General features: G+C 56.9%; 1 protein-coding gene across 3 annotated transcripts; it reads left to right on the top strand.

Annotated features, from left to right (window-relative positions):
* Positions 1–7,364: 7,364 nt before the first annotated feature.
* Positions 7,365–21,683, top strand: ZNF444 (zinc finger protein 444). 3 transcript variants are annotated; one of them, XM_067020063.1, is made up of 4 exons: positions 7,365–7,429; positions 14,186–14,519; positions 19,008–19,092; positions 20,552–21,683. In XM_067020063.1, the coding sequence occupies exons 2-4, from the start codon at positions 14,208–14,210 to the stop codon at positions 21,139–21,141; spliced, it is 987 nt and encodes a 328-aa protein (XP_066876164.1). In that variant the 5' UTR covers positions 7,365–7,429; positions 14,186–14,207; the 3' UTR covers positions 21,142–21,683. The 3 variants fall into 3 exon arrangements, with proteins under 3 accessions (XP_066876164.1, XP_066876165.1, XP_066876163.1); XM_067020064.1 differs by lacking the exon at positions 7,365–7,429 and adding an exon at positions 7,476–7,588; XM_067020062.1 differs by lacking the exons at positions 7,365–7,429; positions 14,186–14,519 and adding an exon at positions 14,535–15,441.
* The last annotated feature ends 1,087 nt before the right edge of the window (positions 21,684–22,770 follow it).

Here is a 22,770-nt window from a genome sequence, read left to right as displayed (position 1 = left end):
GGCTAGCAAGCTCTCTGGGGTCGCTTTTATAAAAGCACTGATGCCCATCTCTGAGGGCACCACCCTCATGACCTAATCACCTCTGAGGGGCCCCAACTCCCAGTGCCAAGGCACGAGGCGTTAGGATTTCAACACGAATGTTGGGGAGACGTGGGTATTCAGACCATAGCCACTCCCTTTGTAAAGGAAGTATGAAAGCATAACTATGTATTTCTCCTTTGAGAATGAAATGTGTGTCTCATTAAAAGGCTTTTCTAACTACATCTGTTAAAAAATAAAAATACCCAAATGATGGGGGAATTCCCTGGTGGTCCAGCGGTTAGGACTCCAGTTTCCAATGCAGGGGGCATGGGTTTGATCCCTGGTCGGAGAACTAAGATCCCAGCACGACGTTAGGCCAAAACATAATAAAATAATAAAACACAGAATCGTAAAACATTAAGGGACTTCCCTGGTGGCACAGTGGTTAAGAACCCGCCTGCCAATGCAGGGGACACGGGTTCGATCCATAGTCCGGGAAGATCCCACGTGCCGCGGAGCAACTAAGCCCGTGCGCCACAACTACTGAGCCTGTGCACCCAAACTACTGAAACCTGGGTGCCCTAGAGCCCGACCGCCGCAACTACTGAAGCCCCCGTGCCTAGAGCCCATGCTCGGCTACGAGAGAAACCACCACAATGTGAAGCCCTCACACCACAACGAAGAGTGGCCCGCGCTCTCCGCAGCTACAGAAAGCCCGCGTGCGGCAACGAAAACCCAACGCAGCCAAAAATAAATAAATAAATAACACATTCAAAATAAAATCCCCGAGTGAGACTACATTCACTATACACACGCTTCCTAAAACTCTTGACACTCAAGGAGAAAAAGATTGACCAGAGAAAGAAATAAAGCAAAATCCCAAAGACCTCCTCAAGTATAAAGCTAACGAGCTTTTACTACATTTAATTACGAAATATACTATGATCCTTATGACGGAATAAGACAATTATATTAAGATCCTGTAGATTTCAGTTCACGGGAAGCCTGCTTTGGCAATTACAAAACGTCAGGAGAAAGCTAGTGTGAGTTGGAGGAGGTGTTGGTTGGTGTAAACAAACTATAAAACCCATTAAACTTTCCTCTTCAGGGGGTGAGTCGTTTCCCAGAGCTATAAAAAGTTCAGCATAAATTCAAATGGTTATGAGGTTATGAGGAACGCTCTCTTGTTGCTGAAGGAGTTCGTTTAAAAATAAACGTTTATTTCTGTCTGGCAGTTTTTCCTGACAATATCACAGGACATGAGATGTTTTGGGTTGCTGGCTCTGCATCTGTTCTCGCTCCCATCTCCCTGACTCCGCCCCCGTCCCCCCGCCACCCCCACCCCGCCTGTGCCGCCGGAGAGAGGAGCTGAGAATTACCACCTGGCAATCTACGTCCACGGTCCGGGCCCATCACCTTCACAAAGACAGCCCCGCCTCTCCAGTGGTCCCTCTGGGGAAACAGCATCCCAGAATAAGTGGCGCTGGGAAAAGACCACTTAACACAGGGACCTGTATCTCATATTTACAAGAATGCAATTTCCTGGTTTGGTGGGGATTCTCTCCTGACAAATGAAACTAAAAATTATTTTTTGAAAAAGACTTGATCCTTGGGCTTCCCTGGTGGCGCAGTGGTTGAGAGTCCGCCTGCCGATGCAGGGGACGCGGGTTCGTGCCCCGGTCCGGGAGGATCCCACGTGCCGCGGAGCGGCTGGGCCCTTGAGCCATGGCCGCTGAGCCTGCGCGTCCGGAGCCTGTGCTCCGCAACGGGAGAGGCCACAACAGTGAGAGGCCCGCGTACCGCAAAAAAAAAAAAAAAGAATTGATCCTCACTGCATGTGGATTCCATACCTGTGAACTCGCCTATACACTAAAGTGTGCTACCCCCAACCAATACCCAAAATCAGTACTCACAAGAAACCAGCCCTGCTGACATCCTGATCTCGGACTTCCAGCCTCCAGAACGGTGAGAAAATAAACCGCTGTTTGACTCCCTCCTGCTGTAGGCCCTGCTCACTGTCGGCATGCTCAGGGAAGGGGGTATTCGGGCCAGTGGACAACCTGCCCCCCACCCTGGGAAGGGCCATGGCCTCAGATGAGGCTCACCACACCCACTGTAGGTCCTAAAGCCCGAGTCCAGCCCCACGCCTGCCTCTCTCCTGCTGTGTCACTTGGGGAAAGTGCACTTACCTTGTGGAGCCTCACTTATCCCGCCTGTAAAATGGGCTGATGCTTTGACCTGCTCTGCCTTCTCATTGGTTGAGCATGCGGGTGAGATAACATAATGGGGGCAGTGTGACCCCATCATTAAGCAATTCAGTCACAATTTCATTGTTCACCTTTGACTGGTTCCTGCGGCCTGGTGAAGATGATTCACTCTCAAATCCAGCCCCCCTCGCACCCCGGGAGCCCTCACTGGGGGTTGCAGCCTTACACAGACACAGCACCCATTCATCCCAGGACTCTTCCCCTCCTCTGTTCACAGGCTTATCCATCACCTGTTTATCCAGTAAAGGTTACCTGAGCCTCCCGGGTGCTCTGGGCTGGAGACCCAGAAGTGAACCCAACGCCCTCCCGGCCCTGCAGGATCTCCCTGCTTTAAATACCATACAAAGAGAAAACGCTAATTATTATTTCGAGTAATAATTACATTGGTGCTACAAAAGAGCCGAGGAGCTTCTACAGGGTATGGCTAAGTTTGCTGCCAAAGGAATTCTCGCCCTCGGGCCTGGGAGGTAGGGTGACAACCAGTTTCATCCCATGCTTATTTACTCATTCAGGAGCAGATCCCAAGCCGGGAGCTGGCAACAACTGGGTCTGTGCTATTGAGTTCCTCACCAGAGGGTCGGCAGGGCAGCCACACACACACACACACACACACACACACACACACACACACACACGCACACACAGAGTTGAAGCATGAGGTGGAGAGAGAAGGGGCACCGTGGAAGCTCAGATGAGGCCCTTCATCCAGGTTTATTGTGGTGGGCATAGTCAGGGAGGGCTTCCTGGAGAAGGCAGCATCTGAATTGATCACTGAGGGATGTACGATGTTACCAGGTGAAGAAATGGAGGGAGGACATCCAGGGAGTCCTTCTTTCGTTCTATTCCTCACCAATAACTATGGTATACTTTAATGCTGGAGAAACAGCCGTGGCGTGTGGATATTGCATAAACCGTCAAGGTGGTGTTACATGAATGGTTACTTAATTTGCGGACCCAGTGAAGAGTGAAAATGCAGAGCCTCGTGTTAAAAAAGAAAAAGCATTTAGAATATGAAGATGGGGACTTCCTTGGTCGTCCAGTGGTTAAAACTCCATGCTCCCAATGCAGGGGGGCCCGGGTTCGATCCCTGGTCAGGGAACTAGATCCCGCATACCACAACTAAGACTCAGCACAGCCAAATAAATAAATAAATTTTTTTAAAAAATTTGAAGATGGCCACAGGAGAGCATTAAACCGAGCGTGGGGCCCTGGGCAACCATAGAGGTTGCAATTCCAGGGAACTGGCCCTGGACGCGTGTGTGACTTTTGTCACATTTGTTTTCGAGAGCAGACAGCTTGGCATGAAAAGGCTTGAGGGGGTGTGATCGTAAAGAGGAGTCTGGTCGGTTAATTCAACCACGCTAAGAAGGACCAGGTTCATGGGCGGAAGGTCTAAATAGACATTTCTCTGAAGAAGACATACAAATGGGCAATAAACAAATGAAGAGATGCTCATCACCACTAATTGCTAGAGAAATGCAAATCAAAACTACAATTGAACAAATGCCATGAGGGTGTGGAGAAAAGGGACCATCCTACACTGTTGGTGGGAATGTCAGTTGGTTCCGCCGTTATGAAAAACAGTATGGAGGTTCCTCAAAAAACTAAAAATAGAGGGGGGAAGAAAGGACCAGGTTCCCGCCTCTCTCCTCCCTTCCATCCTAAGTGGGATCTCTGTCACCGCTCATGGCACCCGTGGCGGCTGCCGCCGCTTAAAGTGTCACCCACAGGCCAGACAATGCAGGACCACTCTGACTGCTTCCCTCCTGTTTGAGAGTTGGCGAAACCTCTCCCTGAGGTGCCCCACAAACCCGCCTTCACGCCTCATTGGTCAGAGGGTGTCACACACCTGAGCCTCAGCCAAGCCCTGGCAAGGAGGACGGGAGCGTCTGATTGGCTTAGGCCTATTAATAAGCACCTCCCTTTAGTGGGCCCTCGTCATTCCCACAGGACTCTGTGTGCTGGGTCACTTCCAACTCGGATGAAGACTGATGCACTGGTCCACCCAGGGTGTTGCATCTCCGCGGAGGGGTGCTGGGGGGCGTTCTGAACCTTGACACACCCACTGCGTGATGCTGAAGCTGGGGGTGGACCCGGATTCTGTCTGCCGTCTGCTCCTGTGTCCTCTGAGCCAGCCCAGGAGCTGTCTTTATAATAAGTGCCCAGTACACAGGAATTGGACAAGTGATGAGTAGAGGGTATTCTGTGGTGAAATAAGCTGTTGCGTTACACGGTGGCGGGCTGGGGGGTGGGGTGGTGCAAAGCCCAACTTTGCATCCGGGTTGGGCTTGCCTTCATTAGTGACTCAATTATAGGTAAAGTGAAAAATAGCGAATGTTTATCGACTGATGCCTTACTCTCTGCCAGGCAGTGTCCTAAGCGCTTCGCATGTATTCACTCGTGAATCCCCACAGGAACCCTGTGGAGTGGTTACTATTCGAGTGTGTGCCTGAGGCGTGGATGCACGGTGAGGAACATAAGAATCCCCTGGAGGGCTTGTTAAAACCAAGTGCTGGCCTGCCCCCTGAGGTTCTGAGTTGGGGGCCGAGAATTTGCATTTCTTATTTATTTAGGCTGCCCCGGGGTCTTAGCTGTGGCACGGCACGCGGGATCTTCAGTTGCAGCATGAGAACTCTTAGTTGCGGCATGCATGTGGGATCTGGTTCCCCCGACCGGGGATATAACCCAGGCACCCTGCATTGGGAGCACAGAGCCTTATCCACTGGACCACCAGTGAAGTCCCAGAATTTTCATTTCTAACGGGCTGCTAAGGGATGCTTTGCAGCTGTTTTGGGCACCGGACTTTGAGAACCACTGTTAGAGGAACGTCTGTTTGCCAAGCTCCTGCACTCCTTCTGCGGGGTGCCCTCTTGTAATTTGCATAAAGGCACCACATAAGCTAGAGGAATCGTGGGTCTGAAAGCGTCCGATTGAGTCAAGCTTTTAAGTTTTTTTGTTTTTTTGTTTTTGGCTGCACCGTTGGGCATGCGGGATCTTAGTTCCCCGACCAGGGATTGAACCCATGTCTCCTGCAGTGGAAGCTCAGAGTCTTAACCACTGGACTGCCAGGGAAGTCTAAGGGTTTAAGTTTTAAGAAGCACCTTCCGAGGAATGGACACACAAAATGTGGTCTATCTATGCAATGGAATATTATTCAGCCTTAAAAAGGAAGGAAGTTGTGACAGCTGCCATGACGACATGGACGAACCTTGAGGACATTATGCTCAGTGAAATAAGCCAGTCACAAGAGACAAGTACTGTATGATTCCACCTACTTACTGGAAGTGTCTCAAATAGTCAAATTCATAGGGAGAGAGTAGAATGGTGGCTGCCAGGGGCTGGTGGCAGGGGGAATGGGGAGTCAGAGTGGACACTTTCAGTTTTGCAAGATGAATCGCGTTTTGAAGATGGATGGTGGCGATGGTTGCCCAACAATGTGAATGTACCGAATGCCATGGAACTGTATTCTTTTTTTTTGGGGGGGGGGGGGTTGCACTGTGCCGCTTGTGGGATCTTAGTTCTCCGACCAGGGATCAAACTCGTGGCCCTGCAGTGGAAGCGCAGAGTCAACCGCTGGCCCGCCAGGGAAGTCCCCTGGATTCATTTTCTAAGAGGGTAGAAAACTGGGGGGAAAGCAAGTTTCTTTGCTGGGGGGAGGGGCAAAACATTCTCCTCTGCCCACCTTAAGGTTTGAGATGTCCCTTAAAAAATCCAAGTGGAGGGCTTCCCTGGTGGCGCGGTGGTTGAGAGTCCGCCTGCCGATGCAGGGGACGCGGGTTCGTGCCCCGGTCCGGGAGGATCCCACATGCCGCGGAGCGGCTGGGCCCGTGAGCCATGGCTGCTGAGGCTGTGCGTCCGGAGCCTGTGCTCCGCAACGGGAGAGGCCACGACAGTGGGAGGCCCGCGTACCACAAAAAAAAAAAAAAAAAAAAAAAAAAAAATCCAAGTGGAGACGTCAAGTGGTTAATCAGAAGTGAGTGGGAACAAAGATCAGTGTTTTCCTGGAGCAGAAAAGATGCCTGTGTGGCTGGGACGGGACACATTGGGCAAGAGGGGAGAAGTGGGCAGACAGGTGGGCCAGGGTTGGTTAGACCACAGTGAGGAGGTTGGTTTCCACCCGGTCTCGGACAGGAGGTTGTGACTCAGCCACTGACCGCTTGTGAAACCAGGGGAAAAGTGATTGTCCATCTAATGAATGATGGTTACGCGCTAGCCACTGTCACACCCTGTCTGCGCACCAGTCCGGACGGTGGAGGTGGGGACGAGGGGAGTGTCCTTCTCACCCTTCCTGCACCGAGGAAACGAGGTGTGGACCAGGCGTTGACTAGCCCTGGGTCCACGCGGCTCCTGGGTCGTCCTCCGGCCTGGAACCGTCTGTGCACGGAGCTCCAACTCATCTTCACGTTGCTGAAATGGGGAGACCGAGGCCCTGTCCAACGGGGGGGCACGTCGAGGACTTTCAGGCAGTTCCCTCCCCGACTCAAAGCGGGGTAAACTGAGGCCAGAAACCGCGTGCCGGACTCACAGAAAAGAGCAGGGCGCCTGGGTCGGTCCCCGGCCCACACCCTCCTGAGGGCGGCAGCCGGCTTACGTTCGGATCGCGCATCAACCTCGGACCGCGCATCAACCTCGGACATCACTGCTTCTTCCCGGGTGGGGGTGGGGTGAAACGCGACCCGTTGTCAAGGAGACGCACCCCGCAGGCCCTGATTGGTGTAGAACTCAGGCCCGGGCCGCCCGCTCCTAGGGTACAGGGGCCCCATTTCCTGAGAGCCAGGAGCCTCCAACCTCCTCCGGTTTCCACGGCAACGCAGCCATGGCTCCTCCTTCTCCCTTCGCCCACCGGCTCCCACCTTCGGCACGTCTGCGCATGTCCGGGGCCCGCCCGCGCGCGGGCCAATGGGAAGAACTACACGTGCATTCTGGGAAATGTAGTCCAAACCCTGGCTCTCTGAGAGGCCATGTTTGCGAGGGCCCATAGGCCGCTGGCAGCCCTTCGATGCGTCTTGGGAAATGTAGTTCCTGCTCTAGCGGAGCCATTCGGGGACGGGCGTGAGTGGGTCGCCACGGAGAGAGCCAATGGGAATCCACCTCTGCCGCGATGCTTCGTGGGAGATGTAGTTCTGGGTGAAACCGGCGGGGTAATGGGGGGGAAAGGACCACTGGGTTTCTGGGAGTGTTGGGGGGAGGGGGACAGATGAGTTTGGCGCAAAGCCTGCCGGGGCATGGAGTCCTGGTGAGCTCTGTGCGCATGTGCGAGCTGGCGAGGGGGCTTGGGGGGCCTCGCCCGGGAGAGTGTGGTGAGCGAGGGGGGCAAGGAGGGAGGGATTGGAGGGGGGCGGTTGGACGAGCTTTGGGGAGAGGGGGGCTGGAGGCCGGAGGAGGGAGGAACGAGAGGGTTGGGGGAGGGAATGAAAAGGGGGCCCGAGAAGGGGGAGGGGGAGGGGAGCGTGAACGGGAGGGGGAGGGTCGGGAAGTGGGAGGGGGTTGTGGGTCCTGGAGGCGGAGAAGGCGGGGGAGAGTTGGAAACTGAGGGGGGGTAGTGGGAGAGGGTCGGGAAGTGGGGGGAGGGGGAGGGGACTCCAGCAGCGGGTGGGCTGGGCCCTACCGAGGAGTCCGGGGGCGCCAGACGGACCGGGTCGGAGAGGTTTGCTGGAAGGGGCTCTGGGGGAGGGTCGTGGTCCAGACGTGGGTGGGGTGCAGGTGGTTCACGTCGTGCATGTCTTTACAAGTTGGGTCTCACTTTTGTGGAGTTGTGAGATTCCCGATGATGAGCTGAATTGTCCTCTTTCTTTTCTTTCTTTCTTTTCTTTCTTTCTTTCTTTCTTTCGGGTGCCCTCCCCCCCCCCCCACTAGCTTGTTGCAAGGGACTAATTTCGTGGGCGTGCAGTGCTTCAAGGCTGTGTTTGCTCTTGTTAGCGTGTGAGGCTGCTCTCCTCCCCGTCAGCCCCCATCACCCTCTTTTATTTGCTATTTTAACCCCTACTCTAACTCATTCTTGGATTTAATGTGTGTGCTTCTGATCTAAGCTATATCCCTAGCACCCCACCAAGTAACAGTAATAGTAAAGGTTAACTCTGGTTGAAGGCTTCCTTAGCACAGCTGGGTGCTGTTCTCAGCATCTTTGTTTTCTTTACATCTTGAATTCTTACTGCTACTGTTGGGTATGACTTCTCTCCCCATTTTACAGCCCGGGAAGGGAGATTCAGTGTGTAAAAGGTTCTGTACCTTGTCCTGGGACGACTAGCTGGGAGATAGCAGGGCTGGGCTTTGCTCCAGGGCCCTTTGCTCCGAGTAAATATTTGTTCAGTGGATCGGTGGTTCTCCACCAGGGGCACCTGTGCCTGCTCCCCTTCCACCTCGAGGCACTCTCTGGAGACGTTTTTGATTGTCATAGCTGGGGAGCTACTACTGGCACGCTGTGGAAGGAGGCCGGGGATGCTTCTGAACGCTGTAGGTTGCATAGGATGGCTGCCACACAGAATTGTCCAGCGCTAAATGTCACTAGAGCAAGGGTGGGAAGCCCAGGGGTGGGTCAGCAGGTCTTCACTGAACACTTACTCTGTGTGGGATGGGGGCCTCTTCTAATTCATGCTCCTGGCAACCACTGTGGGGAAGGAGTTACCCTTAGGTCTGTACTACAGGTGGGGAATTTAAGTCCAGAGAGGGCCCAAGGTCACACCACCCATAAATGGCTGAATTAGAAGCAGAAGCCAGGCAGGCAAGCTCCAGAAGCTGTGTCTCTTTATTTTTTCCATTTTTTTTTTTTTTTTGCGTTTTTAAAAACTTATTGCAGTTTAGTTGATTTACAATGTTGTGTTAATTTCTGCTGTACAGCAAAGTGATTCAGTTATACACATATGTACATTCTTTTTTGTTTTCCATTATGGTTTATCACAGGATATTGAATAGAGTCCCTATGCTCTACAGTAGGACCTTGTTGTTTATCCATCCTATATATAATAGTGTGCAACTGCTAATCCCAAACTCCCACTCCATCCCTCCCCCACCCCCTTGGCAACCACCAGTCTGTTCTTCCAGAGCCCTGCCTCTTAACCGTTAAGTTAATGCAGCGGGCCTGGGCTCTGGATTCGAATCCTGCCTCTCGGTCACTCTTCGTGTCCATTTCTCTCCTTCTTTACAGTAGGGCTCATTTCCCCAAGTCGCAGGGCTGTTGGGAGGGACGGGTGGGGCAGAGTAAGACACAGGCCTCGTGGTGGTCTCCTGAGGCCTCCAGGGTGCCTGGTGGCGCTGGATGATGCTACCGGGACACACAAAGGCGTGTTACGGTTGCTTTCATGGAGGCAGCACAGAGCACTGTGGCAGCTGCTGGAGCCAGTGGCCCTCACTGAATAAGGGGAGTTGCTTTTCACAGCAGAGGGACCTTTTGTGTGTATGGATGTATTTTGCTTTGTTTCTTCTTATTTTTTGTCAAGCTATAATTGACATATATTCATTTCAAGTATACGACATAACGGTTTGATATTTGTATATATTGCAAAACGATGACCACAATAAGTCTAGTTAATATCCATCGCCATACAGAGTAATATAATTTTTTTTTCTCATGGTGAGAACTTTTAAGAGCTGTTCTCTCAGCAACATTCTCTTTTTAAAAGATGTATATTTTCTAATGCTTTAAAAAATTATTTTATTTATTTATTTTTGCCTGTGTTGGGTCTTCGTTGGCACGCACGGGCTTTCTGTAGTTGCGGCGAGCAGGGGCTGTTCTTCATTGAGGTGTGCGGGCTTCGCACTGTGGTGGCTTCTCTTGTTGGGGAGCATGGGCTCTAGGCGCGTGGGCTTCATTAGTTGCGGCACGCGGGCTCAGTAGTTGTGGCTCACAGGCTTAGTTGCTCCGCAGCATGTGGGATCTTCCCGGGCCAGGGCTCGAACCCGTGCCGCCTGCATTGGATTCTTAACCACTGCGCCACCAGGGAAGCCCAACTTTCAAATATACAACAGAGTGTTATTAACTATAGTGGCCAATTGGTACTTTACATCCCCAGGAATTAGTTCTTTTGTAACTGGGAGTTTGTAAGTTTTGATTCTTTTCACCCATTTTGCCTAGCAACGCCCCCACCCCTGCTTCTGGGAACCACCAATCTGTTCAATGTATCTGTGAGTTTGCTTTATTTTTATGTTTTTTGGATTGCACATGTAAGGGAAATTATACATTTGTCTTTCTCTATCTGATTTATTTCTCTTATCATAATACCCTCAAGGTCCATCCATGTTTTCACAAACAGTAGGATTTCATTCTTTTTATGGCTGAATAATATTCCATTATATTTATTTATATATGTATTTATATTTGTATATTCCACTTTATATATATATATATATATATATACACACACACACACATATATATATTTTGCATCTTCTCTGTCCATTTATCCATCAGCGACACTTAGGTTGCTTCCATGTCTTGGCTGTTATTGTAAAAAATGCTGCTGTGAACATCGGGGTGCATGTGTTTTTTCAAATTAGTATTTTTGTTTTCTTTGAACACATACCCCAAAGTAGATTAGCGGTTCTATTTTTTTTTTTTTAATTAATTACTTTATTTATTCTTTTTTTTTTTTTTTTTTTGGTTTGTGTCAGGTGTTTGTTGCTGCATGCGGGCTTTCTCTAGTTGCGGCGAGCGGGGGCTAGTCTCTGTTGCGGTGCGCGGGCTTCTCATTGTGGTGGCTTCTCTTGTTGCAGAGCACGGGCTCTAGGCGCGTGGGCTTCAGTAGTTGTGGCGCATGGGCTCAGTAGTTGTGGCTCGTGGGCTCTAAGTGCAGGCTCTGTAGTCGTGGTGCACGGGCTTAGTTGCTCTGTGGCACATGGGATCTTCCCACACCAGGTCTCGAACCCGTGTCCCCTGCATTGGCAGGCGAATTCTTAACCACTGCGCCACCAGGGAAGTCCCCAGTAGTTCTATTTTTAATTTTTTGAGGAACCTCCATACTGTTTTCCATAGTGGCTGCATGGAGTGACTTTATCAGTCAGTCTGTGCTTTCTCAGGAGCGGTCCGTGAGCTCGGTGACCCTGGGACCCAGGGAAGAGTCCGTCTGGCCCTGCCTCGGGGCTAACCTTGGACGGCCCGGGAGCGTGGGTCCCTGTGGTCCTCCCTGAGGTCACAAGGCCCTTCAGCATGATTCCCAGGGCCTCACTCACTCAGGTCAGACTCCACTCCTTTCCCGGAGGGATCTTTCTCACAACAGAGCAGGCTTCTCTGCCTCTTTTGAGACTCGGCTCTGGCCCAGATCTTCTGGGAAGTCTTTCCTGCCGCTGCTGGGCTAGTCAGTCCTTACATGGAAGGATGGGTGGGTGGAAGGTGATGCTGTGACCGGCTCCGGGGCCAGACAGACGCCAGTGTGAGTTCAACCCCTGCCACTTATTAGCTGGGTGATTTTGGGCAAGGCCTTCACGTTCTCCATCTGCAAAATGGGGGCAATAATGCTCCTCACACAGGACCGGTCATCCTATACATTTTGTTTCAGTGTCAACCAGCATGCCGGGCTCTGTATATGTGGCCTCTGGCCCTTGCAACGCATAAATTCTAGCAAGGGAAATCAGCGCCAAGATATGGTAAGACCAGATCTTATTAAATGCTGAGATGAAATTAATACGGTGACATGACAGTAACTGCAGGGGAGGGTGTGTAGGTGATTCAGGGAGGCTGTCCAAGGAGGGAAGGATGGCATCTGGGCCTCAGAGGCAAGACGGAGCCAGCTGAGCAAAGATGGAGGTAGAGAATGGCAGTGCAAAGGCCCCGCGGTCGGGCCAGCCTTGAGTCTTAGAAGATCATCATTGTGTGGCAGACGGGCATGCCTGTGCACCAGTAAAACTTGACTTAAACAAACAGGCTGCATGGACTTCCCTGGTGGTCCAGTGCTTAGGACTCTGCCCTTCCCATGCAGGGGGTGCAGGTTCGATCCCCGGTTGGGGAACTAAGATCCCACATGCCACACGGTGTGGGCAAAAGCAAACAAACAAGAAAAAACACAAAGCAAAACCCAGGCTGCAGGCCAGTGGCTCTTGAAGGTTTTAAACTCAGGACCCTTTTATACTTTAAAATTTTTTTGAAGACCCCCCCAAAGCACTTTTGCTTACAGGAATTACATTTATTGGTATGTGTCATGTTAGAAACTAAAGCTGAGAAAATTTCAAAGTGTTAATGCATTTAGAAATTGGCAGTAATCAACTTTCCATATGTTAAGATAAATAACACTTTTTTTCTTAATTTTTTTTATTGGTGTGTAGTTGATTGACACTGTTGTGTTAGTGTCAGGTGTACAGCAAGCTGAGTCCATTATACATACACATATAGCCACTCTTTTTCAGATTCTAGTCCCATAGAGGTCATTACAGAGCATTGAGTGGAGTTCCCTGTGCTCTACAGTAGGTTCTTATTAGTTATCTATTCTATATATAGTAGTGTGTATATGTCAGTCCCAATTTATCCACCCCCAGCAAATGACGCTTCTTATTTATTTTATTTCTTTATTTAAAATAACACTTTTTAAATGAAAAATAACCATGGTCCCCCAGATGAAAAGCTAGAAACATGGCATCATTTTTTGGCACACCTCAGTGTCTGACTCGAACAGCTGGCTGCTCCCATCTGCCTCTGCTCTCAGCCTGTGGCCTCGGAAGGGCCCAGCATACACTCAGGAGAGAATGACAGCGACAGAGGCTGGTAACGTGTGTTAGGAAAATAGTTCTGACCTCGAGGTACCCCCGGAAGGATCCCGGGGGTCCCCAGGCCATTCGAGGACCCCAGTTCTAGGCTGGGGTTTCTTAGGGGCTGGGTCCTTCTCTGCTGGGGGGCCGTCCTGTGCGCTGTAGGGTCCTTAGCAGCCTCCCCAGCCTCCACCCACCGGATGCCAGCAGCACCGCTCCCCCACCCCCATCCAACGAGACCTTTCTGGATGCCACCCCTGGGTAACGGCACCCCTGGTCGAGAGCCACTGCTCTGCGGAACTCTCACGACTGAAGCCCCTGCATGTCTGTTTCCTCCTTCGGGAAGGGCAAGAGGGAGTGGAGGGCACACCGATTCCTGGGGGCACCGGGGCGCAGGTCTTACAAAAGGAGGATGGGGAGAACGGATAAGGGGGGCCTCTTGCCGTCTCTCGTGTTTCCCAGTACCCAGACGTGATTGGGGGCCCCTGAGTGTCGTGGCCCGCTGGGCGGCCGTGACAACACCACCGACCGGACGGCTTCAACAACAGACACTTACTCCTCGCAGTTCTGGAGGTTGGGCGTCCGGGATCAGGTGCAGCCAGACTCGCTGTCTGGTGAGGGCCTCTTCCTGGCATGCAGATGGCTGCTTCCTGCTGTGTCCTCACACTCAGGGGAGACAGATGTCCTCTAACTACGAGGACATTAGTCCTGTAGGAGCCCGGTCTGATGACCTCATTTAGTCTTCATTTCCTCCTAAAAGCCCCATCTCCAAATACGTTTGCGGTTAGAGCTTCCACATGTGAACCTGGCGGGGGGTACGGACGGATATAGTTCTGTCCACACTGGCTAGTAAGGAAGAGATTCGGGAGGCTTTGGAGCAAGCATCCTAGGGTGTCTGCCTCGGGGACGTGGTTTGGGACGTAACCAGGCATCGATGGTGGTGATAACAGCTCACATTTTCCCGAGCCTGTGCCACGTGCCGGGATCCGTTCTAAGTTCTCGGTGCGCAGGGACGCCGCAGGGGGAGAGGGGGGACAGGGAGGCCACACAAGGCCGGCGAGCGGCGCCGCCGCCGCTCCTGTGTGGGCGTCTGCGGCGTGCACGCATGCGCGCGTGCACGCACGCACGGAGCGTGGTTTTCGACCCCGTGCCCACGGCAGAGGCGGGGGCTTCCGGGGGATGGACGGAGTTGGGCTCTCACCGCTGCCCTTCTCCCCCGACAGGCGCTGCCGTCCCGCCGGCCCCATGGAGGCCCCGGCCGCCCAGCCTGTGAAGCAGGAGTGCCGGGCCGCCGAGGGCCTGACCCTGGACTCGCCGTGGCACCGCTTCCGCCACTTCCACCTGGGCGACGCCCCGGGCCCCCGCGAGGCGCTGGGCCTGCTGCGCGCCTTGTGCCGGGACTGGCTGCGGCCCGAGGTGCACACCAAGGAGCAGATGCTGGAGCTGCTGGTGCTGGAGCAGTTCCTGAGCGCGCTGCCCGCCGACCTCCGGGCCTGGGTGTGCAGCCGGCGGCCCCAGAGCGGGGAGGAGGCCGCGGCCCTGCTGGAGGAGCTCTGGGTGAGCGGGGGCGGCCGGCGGGAGGGGCCTGCACCGCCGCGTCCCCCCACCCCGGGCCTGCCGGCTGCCCTCCCCAGGGCCGGGGGTCCTCAGCTCCACACTGGGACAAACAACAGGCTCCGTGGGACCCTGAGGTCCGGGGTGTGGTCGAGTCGGGTGGGAAAGTCAGGCCAGCGAGGACGTTTAGAGGGGCTGTACACAAGCCCACCCTCCTGATGCGCGGTGCAAGTTCGGGGTACCCGGGACCACCCTCAGGTCTGATAGGTCAGTGGAAGGACTCAGAGCTCCCCGACAGCGTCCTGCGCACGGCTGTGGCCGTTCACAGCGGAAGGACAGAGATTAAATCAGCCGAGGAGGGGGCAGGAGGGCAGGGTCCAGGAGGGTGCCTCCCAGGGGATTCGTGGGCGGTGCCAATTCCCGGCGACAAAGTGTGCAAGACACAGGGAGCATCGCCAACCAGGGTGCTCCCCGCGCCTCCGCGCCTGGAGGTGTTGGGGCTCCAGCCCCCGCGAAAGGCTGAGCGGGTACCGTATGGCCCAGAGCCTCCACATGAATTGTTGTTGGCATGTCCAGCACGGCCCAAGGCCCCTGGCAGACAGGACGTGCTGAGCGAGGGCTCAGCGGTCCTCTCCCAGCAGGTGAGGGCAAAGGCCAGACCTCTTTCTGGGTAAGGTCAGCCCTTGGCTGCACCCCAGGGGTCAGCGGACTGCAGCCTGAGGGCCAGATCTGCCAGCCTCTGGGGCTGTGGTGTGACACAGCCTCACGGGGGCACGGCCTCGCCGTCCACTCGTGTGTCACCTGTGGCCTCTTTCTCCCCAGGGCAGAGCTGAGCGGTCGCGACAGGGACCAGAGGGCCTGCAGAGCCGAAAACCTTTGCCCTCTGGCCCTTTCAGGGAAAAGCTTGGGCACTGGCTGGTACCAGGTGATTCGCGTGTGCAGAGTTCGGGGGTCCCAGGACCACCCCCGGGTTTAGTCGTTCATGGGAAGTACTCAGAGCTCGAGGAAAGCTGCTGTTGATGACAGTGAAAGGACACAGAGTAAAATCGGCCGAGGGAGCAGGCGGATGGGGCAGGGAGACCCTCACGGAGCTTCTTCGCCCCGGGTCACTGGACAGCATGAGTATTGCCAACCAGGGGGGCTCCCCAGCCCCTGTAGACATGGCTTCCCTTTCGGGGAGGCTGACCTTAATCTCAGGTCCGTCTGGGGGTCAAGCCGATAGAGCAGGGCCAAACCTCCCCCAGATCGCACTATCAGCATGGCCTGCCTGTCCCCATGCAGTCCTGGGGGGTGGGCAGTGGAGGCTATCATCCTCTCCATTTCAGAGGTGAAGGTATGAGGCTCAGAGAAGTCGAGTGACTTGCCCAAGGTCACACAGCCAGTTGGGGGGGGGGGCGGTGAGAGGGACAGAACCCAAGTGCTGTGGCCCGAGATCCCTGCCTCTGTCCCCTGCTGGGTGCCAACACCTGGCCCAGCATCTTCCTGGGGATGGGGCTCAGCCGTGGCACAGCCCAGCATCCTGTGCCTGTGGCCCGGAAGCAGAGAGCCTGCAGGGCGCCCTCCTGCCCCCCCCCCCCCCCCCAAGCAGTGGAAAGTTCCCAGGCTTGTGTGCCTGGGGATCGCAGGGTGGCCGGGCAGTTCAGCTTCCCAGGCTCCACTTCGGGGCGAGCCGGCCCGCGTCCTGCTCCCAGCCTGCCTGCACACCGGCAGGCGTCACCCGGGGTTACCGGGCCTCACTGAGGCCAGGGAGCTGGGAGCTCGGCGTCCACCAGTCAGAGCGGGGGCTCCAGGTGAGACCATGTGCTGCCCACCTCCCCCCTACAACTGACCCGCGCGTGGGAAGTCACTCGCTCGGGCCCCCCAAGCAGGTCTGTGGTTGGAGGCGCCCAGGACCCAGGTGGCCCCGTGCCAGCCCCGCTCCACACCTTGGCGCGCCCTTGTCTTGACCCTCTTCCTCGAGGAACGTGTCCTGAGCCATTGGAGCAAAGGCAGATGGTCGGACACCTCCATCTCTCTGTCCGTTTACTGGCTCGGCGTCCATTGAGGGCTGCGGTGAGAGGCGCCGAGGGTCGGGACCCTCTGAGGTGGTGGGGATGTGAAATGGTGCAGCCGCGGTGGGGAGCAGTCTGGCAGTTCCTCGGGTTGCACGTGGAGCGGCCACGTGGGCCAGCAGCCCCAGTCCTGTGTGTGAACCCAGAGAAGTGGAAACACGTCCACACGCACCTCACGTGCGATACGACCTGAGTGGTAGCAGGTCGGCGTCACTCGTAACAGCCAAACAGTGAAAACAAGCCTCACGTCCGCCGGCGGGTGAGTGGATCGACAGGGCGCGGCCCGGCCGCAGAGGGGTGGAGCCCTGGCGCGCTGCGCCGCGGCGAGCATCGGAAACACGAGGAGAACGCGAAAGAAGCCGGCCACAAAACCTCTCGTTGCGTGGTTCCGTTGCCGTGAGAGTCGCAGAAGAGGCGGGGAGCAGATGAGCGGTTCCCGGAGGCTGGCGGGGAGGAAGTGGGGAGTGACTGCTGATAGGGACGGGGTACGGGGGCTGGGCGTGATGAAAATATTCTGGAATCCATTGTGGTAATGGTTGCACGACGGAACGTACCAAAAACCGGGGAGTTGCAATTTAAGTGGGTGAATTCTCTGGCATATGAGTCATGTCGCGATAAAGCTGCTATTTATAAAAAGATTGACGCCAGAGTCAGCACAGAAGGGGGGCAGGCCGGTCCCTGGCCTCCTGGAGCGCGCGAGCCCAGGCAGCTCCCCTGGGAGGTCTCCCAGGCCTTTCGTGGGGAAAATGACTCCATAGCAACTCTCCCTGACATCTGAAGAGGAAGGAGCATCCCAGCTCACTCTACAGGGCCAGCGGTTTCCTGGTACCGAAACCGAGGAAAGACAGCTGTACGCCTTCCTCCTTAATCTCAAAATGATGATGTCGAGTGAAAGAAAGTAGACGACCCCCGCCGCCCCGAAGAAGCACCGATTTAGCGTATGACTCTATGAACGTGAAGTCCTAGAAGACGGAGAGCGTTGTATCGCGCCGGGAAGCGCATCCGTGGTTGCCCGGCTCGGGGGAAGTGGGGAGGTTAGGGGTGTGCACTGGGAAGCGTGCAGGGCCACGTGTGCGTTCTGGGGCTTCACGAGCGCATACGCACGTGGAACTCCTCGGGTCGTGTGCCGGGAACCATGTGCATTCACTGTACGTGTGTCACACTTCGATGAAGCTGCTCGGAGTGCAGTGTGGAGGGTACCAGCGTGGGGGCGCCCTCGAACCTGCGGGCGGTGGCAGAGCGGGCGCTTGGCCGGGGCCTGCAGGGTGTGTAGGAGGGCAGGCCGGGCACGGGTGGCACTGGGGCTCCAGGCAGAGGGAAGAGCGCGTGCAGAAGCGTGGGCCTCTGAGCGCCTGGCATGCCCAGGACGCCATCGGCCGTTTGCTGTTGCCTGGGCTTGGGGGTGCAGGCGGGGCCCTGGGCAGCGGTGGGAGCTGAGCGCGTGGCAGCAACCAGGCCACAGCCGACGCGAGCGATGGCGGGGCAGCACCTGCGTTGATGTAACACCCTGAGCCGCACTAGTCTGCCGAAGTGGCCAGCGACCGTGCGGATTCTCCTGCCCCCACCAGACGAGGCGGGCACTTAGGGATCCCCAACGATGAGCTTTCATAAAAGGCCCTGGAAGCTTCCTGCCATCTGCTCGCCAGCTGGTAGAACTGTCGGCATCGCTGGTCTTCAGCCTAACAGCTGCTTGGGTCCAAAAGCATTGAAACAAGTGAAATGTAAGAAGGGGGGTTGGGTGCCTGTAACCCCTGACAGCTCTTCCTCATCAGGACCAGGAGCATTCTGGCCTTTTCCTGGAGGCATGGGCTCGAGGAACAATGAGAAAGAGCATAGAGGAACCAGAAGTAGCGTGCAGCTTGTTTTTAAACCACTGGTCTCCTGGCTGGTGCCATACTGCTCGGAGCTGTCCGCCGGTTGAGCTGGGAAAAGTTCCGTTCTCAACTTCCTTTATTTTTTGCTGAGTTAAAAGTAGCTTCTCTGTTTTCCTTCTGCATTTTGTCGAGGAGTTTGCAAAAGGCATTAAAAAGCTAAAATAAGATTCAAAGCAGGTGCATCAGTTATCTGCTGTGTAACAAATCGCCCCAAACCTAGTGGCTCAGAACAGTAAACGTTTATCATCTCAGGCAGCTTCTGTGGGTGAGGAGTTCGGGGCAATGCTGGCTCAAGGTCTCTCACGAGGCTGCAGTGAAGACCGGCTTGGGCTCTCCTCGCCTGGAGGCTGGCCCAGGGCTGGAGGCTCTGATGCTGAGGGGGCTCCCTCACGCGGTGGTCAGCTGGAGGCCTCCGTCCTCGCCACGCGGGCCTCTCTGTGCGGTGGCCGAGCAACCTCCAGCTTGGCAGCCGGCTTCCCCCAGAGCGAGCGGTAGGACTGAGAGGGAGGGACGTAGAGGCCGTGGCTCGGGTTGCTCAGGTGGGGCTGTGGTATCTCTGGTTTCAGGGACCAGCAATGAGGGCACCTCGGGATGCGGCAGAAGGCTCCGGGGTCGGCGTGGGAAAGGAAGACAGTGGGGTGACGCCCTCAGGTGAGCAGCTCGCCCCTTCCCCACAGCGCTCCCAGCCCCGGGGGACCCTCTGCCGTCCGTCCTTCATTTGTCCAGTGAACATCCCTGCTGTGAGCCAGGCCCCGTGCTGGCACCAGGGCGGGAGCTGAATCAGACACGCCGTGCCCTCCGGGGGGTGGGGGTGGGGGTCAGACAGGACAGCGATGATGCACCAGGCGCGCTCCCGCCAGCTCGCCAGAATCCCGCGCCCGCCCTTGAGATACCCGGCATCATCAGCTACCTTCTGTAGCTGCAGGAACCCAGGCACAGAGAAGTGAAGTAACTCACCCAGGTTCGGGTGCCGGCCAAGCCAGGGTTGCACCCCGGCAGCCCGACCACAGAGCCTTTGAGCCCCAGTTCTTCGCGGGGCGAGGCCTCCTGCAGTCATGCTCCTCCTGACCCAGGCACCGTGCAGGACTCTTCTCGTTGGCCAGCCCGGCGCCAGCGCCGATGCCCGGGCCGGGAGCTGGGGAAGGTGCTGGCTCCACCCCGACCACAGGCATTAGGGTGAGGAAGGGAGAACCAGATTGAATCTCGTCAAAGCAGGGAATAGACCCGGGAGGCGAAACCCGAGGATGCCCACCAGAGGCAGCAAGGTGACTCTGGTAGCCGGCGTGGACTCAGGCGCCTGGAGCCCCGGTGGGGGAGGGTTAGGGTTAGGCTGTGGCTGGAGAGGACGGAGGAGCTGGGGATCATCTCTGAGGCCACGTGTAGAGGTGGCAGGATGGGGGCCCTTCTGATGACACCATCAGGACCTGTAGAGCCTGGGTCGGGGGGGGGGTGCCTGTGGACCTCCAGGGGGGGTGGCTCGGAGAGGGAGCAGCGCTGGGACGGCGACTGGGAACCCGAGGCAGTGCCCTCTTGTGTCCCTCAACGGGGACCACAGTGGGGGTGGGAGGAGACGGCACACCAACGTGCCCGGCACCGTGCCCGGCACCGCGGGAGAGACCGACAGGTTTTTATCACACCCGTCCTAGGGTGACACTTAAAGGTTGCTTCTCTCCTTGGGAGTCCATAGAGCGGTTTGGAAGCCTGAGGAAAGGCAACGTGTGGTTCCTCCACCCACCCGACTTATCCATCCCCACTTGCCCACCCGTGCACCCACGCGTCCATCCATCGCCCAGTCCATCCACTCCAACGTCCGTCTACACACTCTCATTTATCACTTACCTATCGATTTCCTCCTCGCGCGCATGCACTCATCCATTCGTTTATTGGGCACTTACTCTGCACCAGGCTCTGTGCGGTACGGGGACCCAAGGATATTCACCATCCCGGAAGATGGTGGACAACGCTCTTCCCTCCAGGAGGGCTCCCTGGCGCTAAGCGTTCCCCTCCTGCCCCGCGACCACCCCTCTAACCAGGACACGGGTCGCCCTCGCGGCCAGCCCTTGCCCGGCTGTGCCCTGCGCCCGCCCTGACTCTGCGCCTTTGCCTGCAGGAGACGCGGCCCCCGGGGCTGAGGAACTGGCGACGGGGGACGCCCAGGCCGCGCGCCCTTACAAGCAGGAGCCGGGCAGCCCCCAGCCAGCGCCACCGCCCCCACCCCCACCGGCGCCCGGCCTGCCCGCCTTCCTGGCGGCCCCGGGCTCCGCGTCCTGCCCCGAGTGCGGCAAGGCCTCGCTGAAGCCGGCGCACCTGCTGCGCCATCGGCAGAGCCACTCGGGCGAGAAGCCGCACGCCTGCCCCGAGTGCGGCAAGGCCTTCCGGCGCAAGGAGCACCTGCGGCGCCACCGCGGCACGCACCCCGGCGGCCCGGGTCCGGCCCTGCGCCCGCTGCCCGCGCGCGAGAAGCCACACGCCTGCTGCGAGTGCGGCAAGACCTTCTACTGGCGCGAGCACCTGGTGCGCCACCGCAAGACGCACTCGGGCGCGCGGCCGTTCGCTTGCTGGGAGTGCGGCAAGGGCTTCGGGCGCCGCGAGCACGTGCTGCGCCACCAGCGCATCCACGGGCGCGCGGCGGGCGCGGGCGGGGCGGCGGCGCCGGGCCCCGAAGGCGGGGGTCCCTTCCCGCCCTGGCCGCTGGGGTAGCCCCCGCCCCGCCGTGCAACCCCTCCCGTCCCTCACTGGCTCCTCTGCCCCGTCTCTCTCCTCCACCGGCCCCTCCTTTGTCCGAATCTCCTGGTGCCCTAGAGCTCTCTGTTCCTTCCCAAGTCTCACTTTATGTCCCAAACCTCACTCCTGTTCGGATCTCACCCCGTCCTCGTCCTCACAGTCGCTCCCACCTGTAGAAGGAGACTCCTCAGTCCTTCCCTCTCCTGGGTTGGGGGCAGGGCTGTCCAGGAGCCCAGAAGAGGAGCGCAGGGCAGGAGCAGCAGGCGGGGTCCCTGGTCTAGAGGAGGCTGGAGGAAGGGGACTGCGTCTTGTCCCCAGGAGACACCCCCCAGGGCGGAGTGGGGGACGGCTCCGACAGGACAGACCTGGGTTCTGGCAGTGGGCTCCCCGGTCTGGCTCGTCTCTCTGCGAGCCAGAAGGCATGGGATGGACAGAGATGCCTGCCCGTGGGAAGCGCGTCAGAGACGACAGTTCACCAGCATCTGGAGAGTAATAAAGCCACTGATAAGTTGTGCAGACCCCGAGTGCCCTGCGTTCTGTCCTGGGGGCCGCCCTCCGCAAGCTGCCCAGGATGGGAGGGGCATTGTGAGCCCCACCTCAGACCCTCCCTGCTGGCAGGGCCCTGGGAGCCTGGGCCCAGGGGGCTGGTTCGTTGTCCTTGAGGCTAGAGATGAGCTGAGCCCCGTGAGATGTGGCAGAGATGAGTTCTCGCGGGGGTTCGTGCCCCGGTCCGGGAAGATCCCACAAGCCCCGTGAGAGGTGGCAGAGATGAGTTCTCGCGGGGGTTCGTGCCCCGGTCCGGGAAGATCCCACAAGCCCCGTGAGAGGTGGCAGAGATGAGTTCTCGCGGGGGTTCGTGCCCCGGTCCGGGAAGATCCCACAAGCCCCGTGAGAGGTGGCAGAGATGAGTTCTCGCGGGGGTCTGCGCTGTGGGGGAAATGCAGGCACGCGCCGCCGCGTGGGGCCCACTCACTGCCCCAGGAGCACGCCTCCCTCCTTCCTCCTCACGCAGGACGGACTCGGCCCAGCACCCGACGGCTTGGGTTGGCGTCTTGGCCTTAACAGCTCCCAGGCTTCATGATCTCAGGCCCCTGAGAAGGGGCCCATTCTGGAAACTAAATGAGGGAGTGACTGCAAACGCTTGCGCTGTCGGGCCAGCAGAAGCAGTGAGCGCCGAGGGCCCCTGTAGCGGCAGCGCCCTCCTTCCACGCCGAGGTCCATGTTGCCACGCCTGTAGCAGAGGAAGCCGGCTTCAAGAGGCCACGCCATGTGCCGCAGGACCTCTCAAGGGAGCTGGCAGGAGCACAGGTGGGAGAGTGGAGGGGTCAGGCCGCGGGGCTGGGGGCTGAAGACTGGATCTGACAATAGCGTGCCATGTGCCGGACCCTCTTTCAAGCGCTTAAAGCCGTCAGGTCTTTTAATCGTCATAACCCAGGGAGGCAAAGCACTGTGGTTACCCCCGTCACGCAGGTGAGGGGCCCACTGTATCGAAAGGGTGCGTGGTTGGGCCACGGTCACGGATCTGAGCTGGGTGTCTGGCCCCGGCGTCCTGATGCCTGCTCGTCACCCAGCAATGATACTTAGTCCAGCTCCCACCATCGCTCA

This window comes from Kogia breviceps, chromosome 18 (assembly GCF_026419965.1).
Source record: "Kogia breviceps isolate mKogBre1 chromosome 18, mKogBre1 haplotype 1, whole genome shotgun sequence".
Taxonomy (NCBI): Eukaryota; Metazoa; Chordata; class Mammalia; order Artiodactyla; family Physeteridae; genus Kogia; species Kogia breviceps.
The sequence above is the reverse complement of the archived record's forward strand: the minus strand, read 5'-3'. Positions and strand labels throughout refer to the sequence as shown.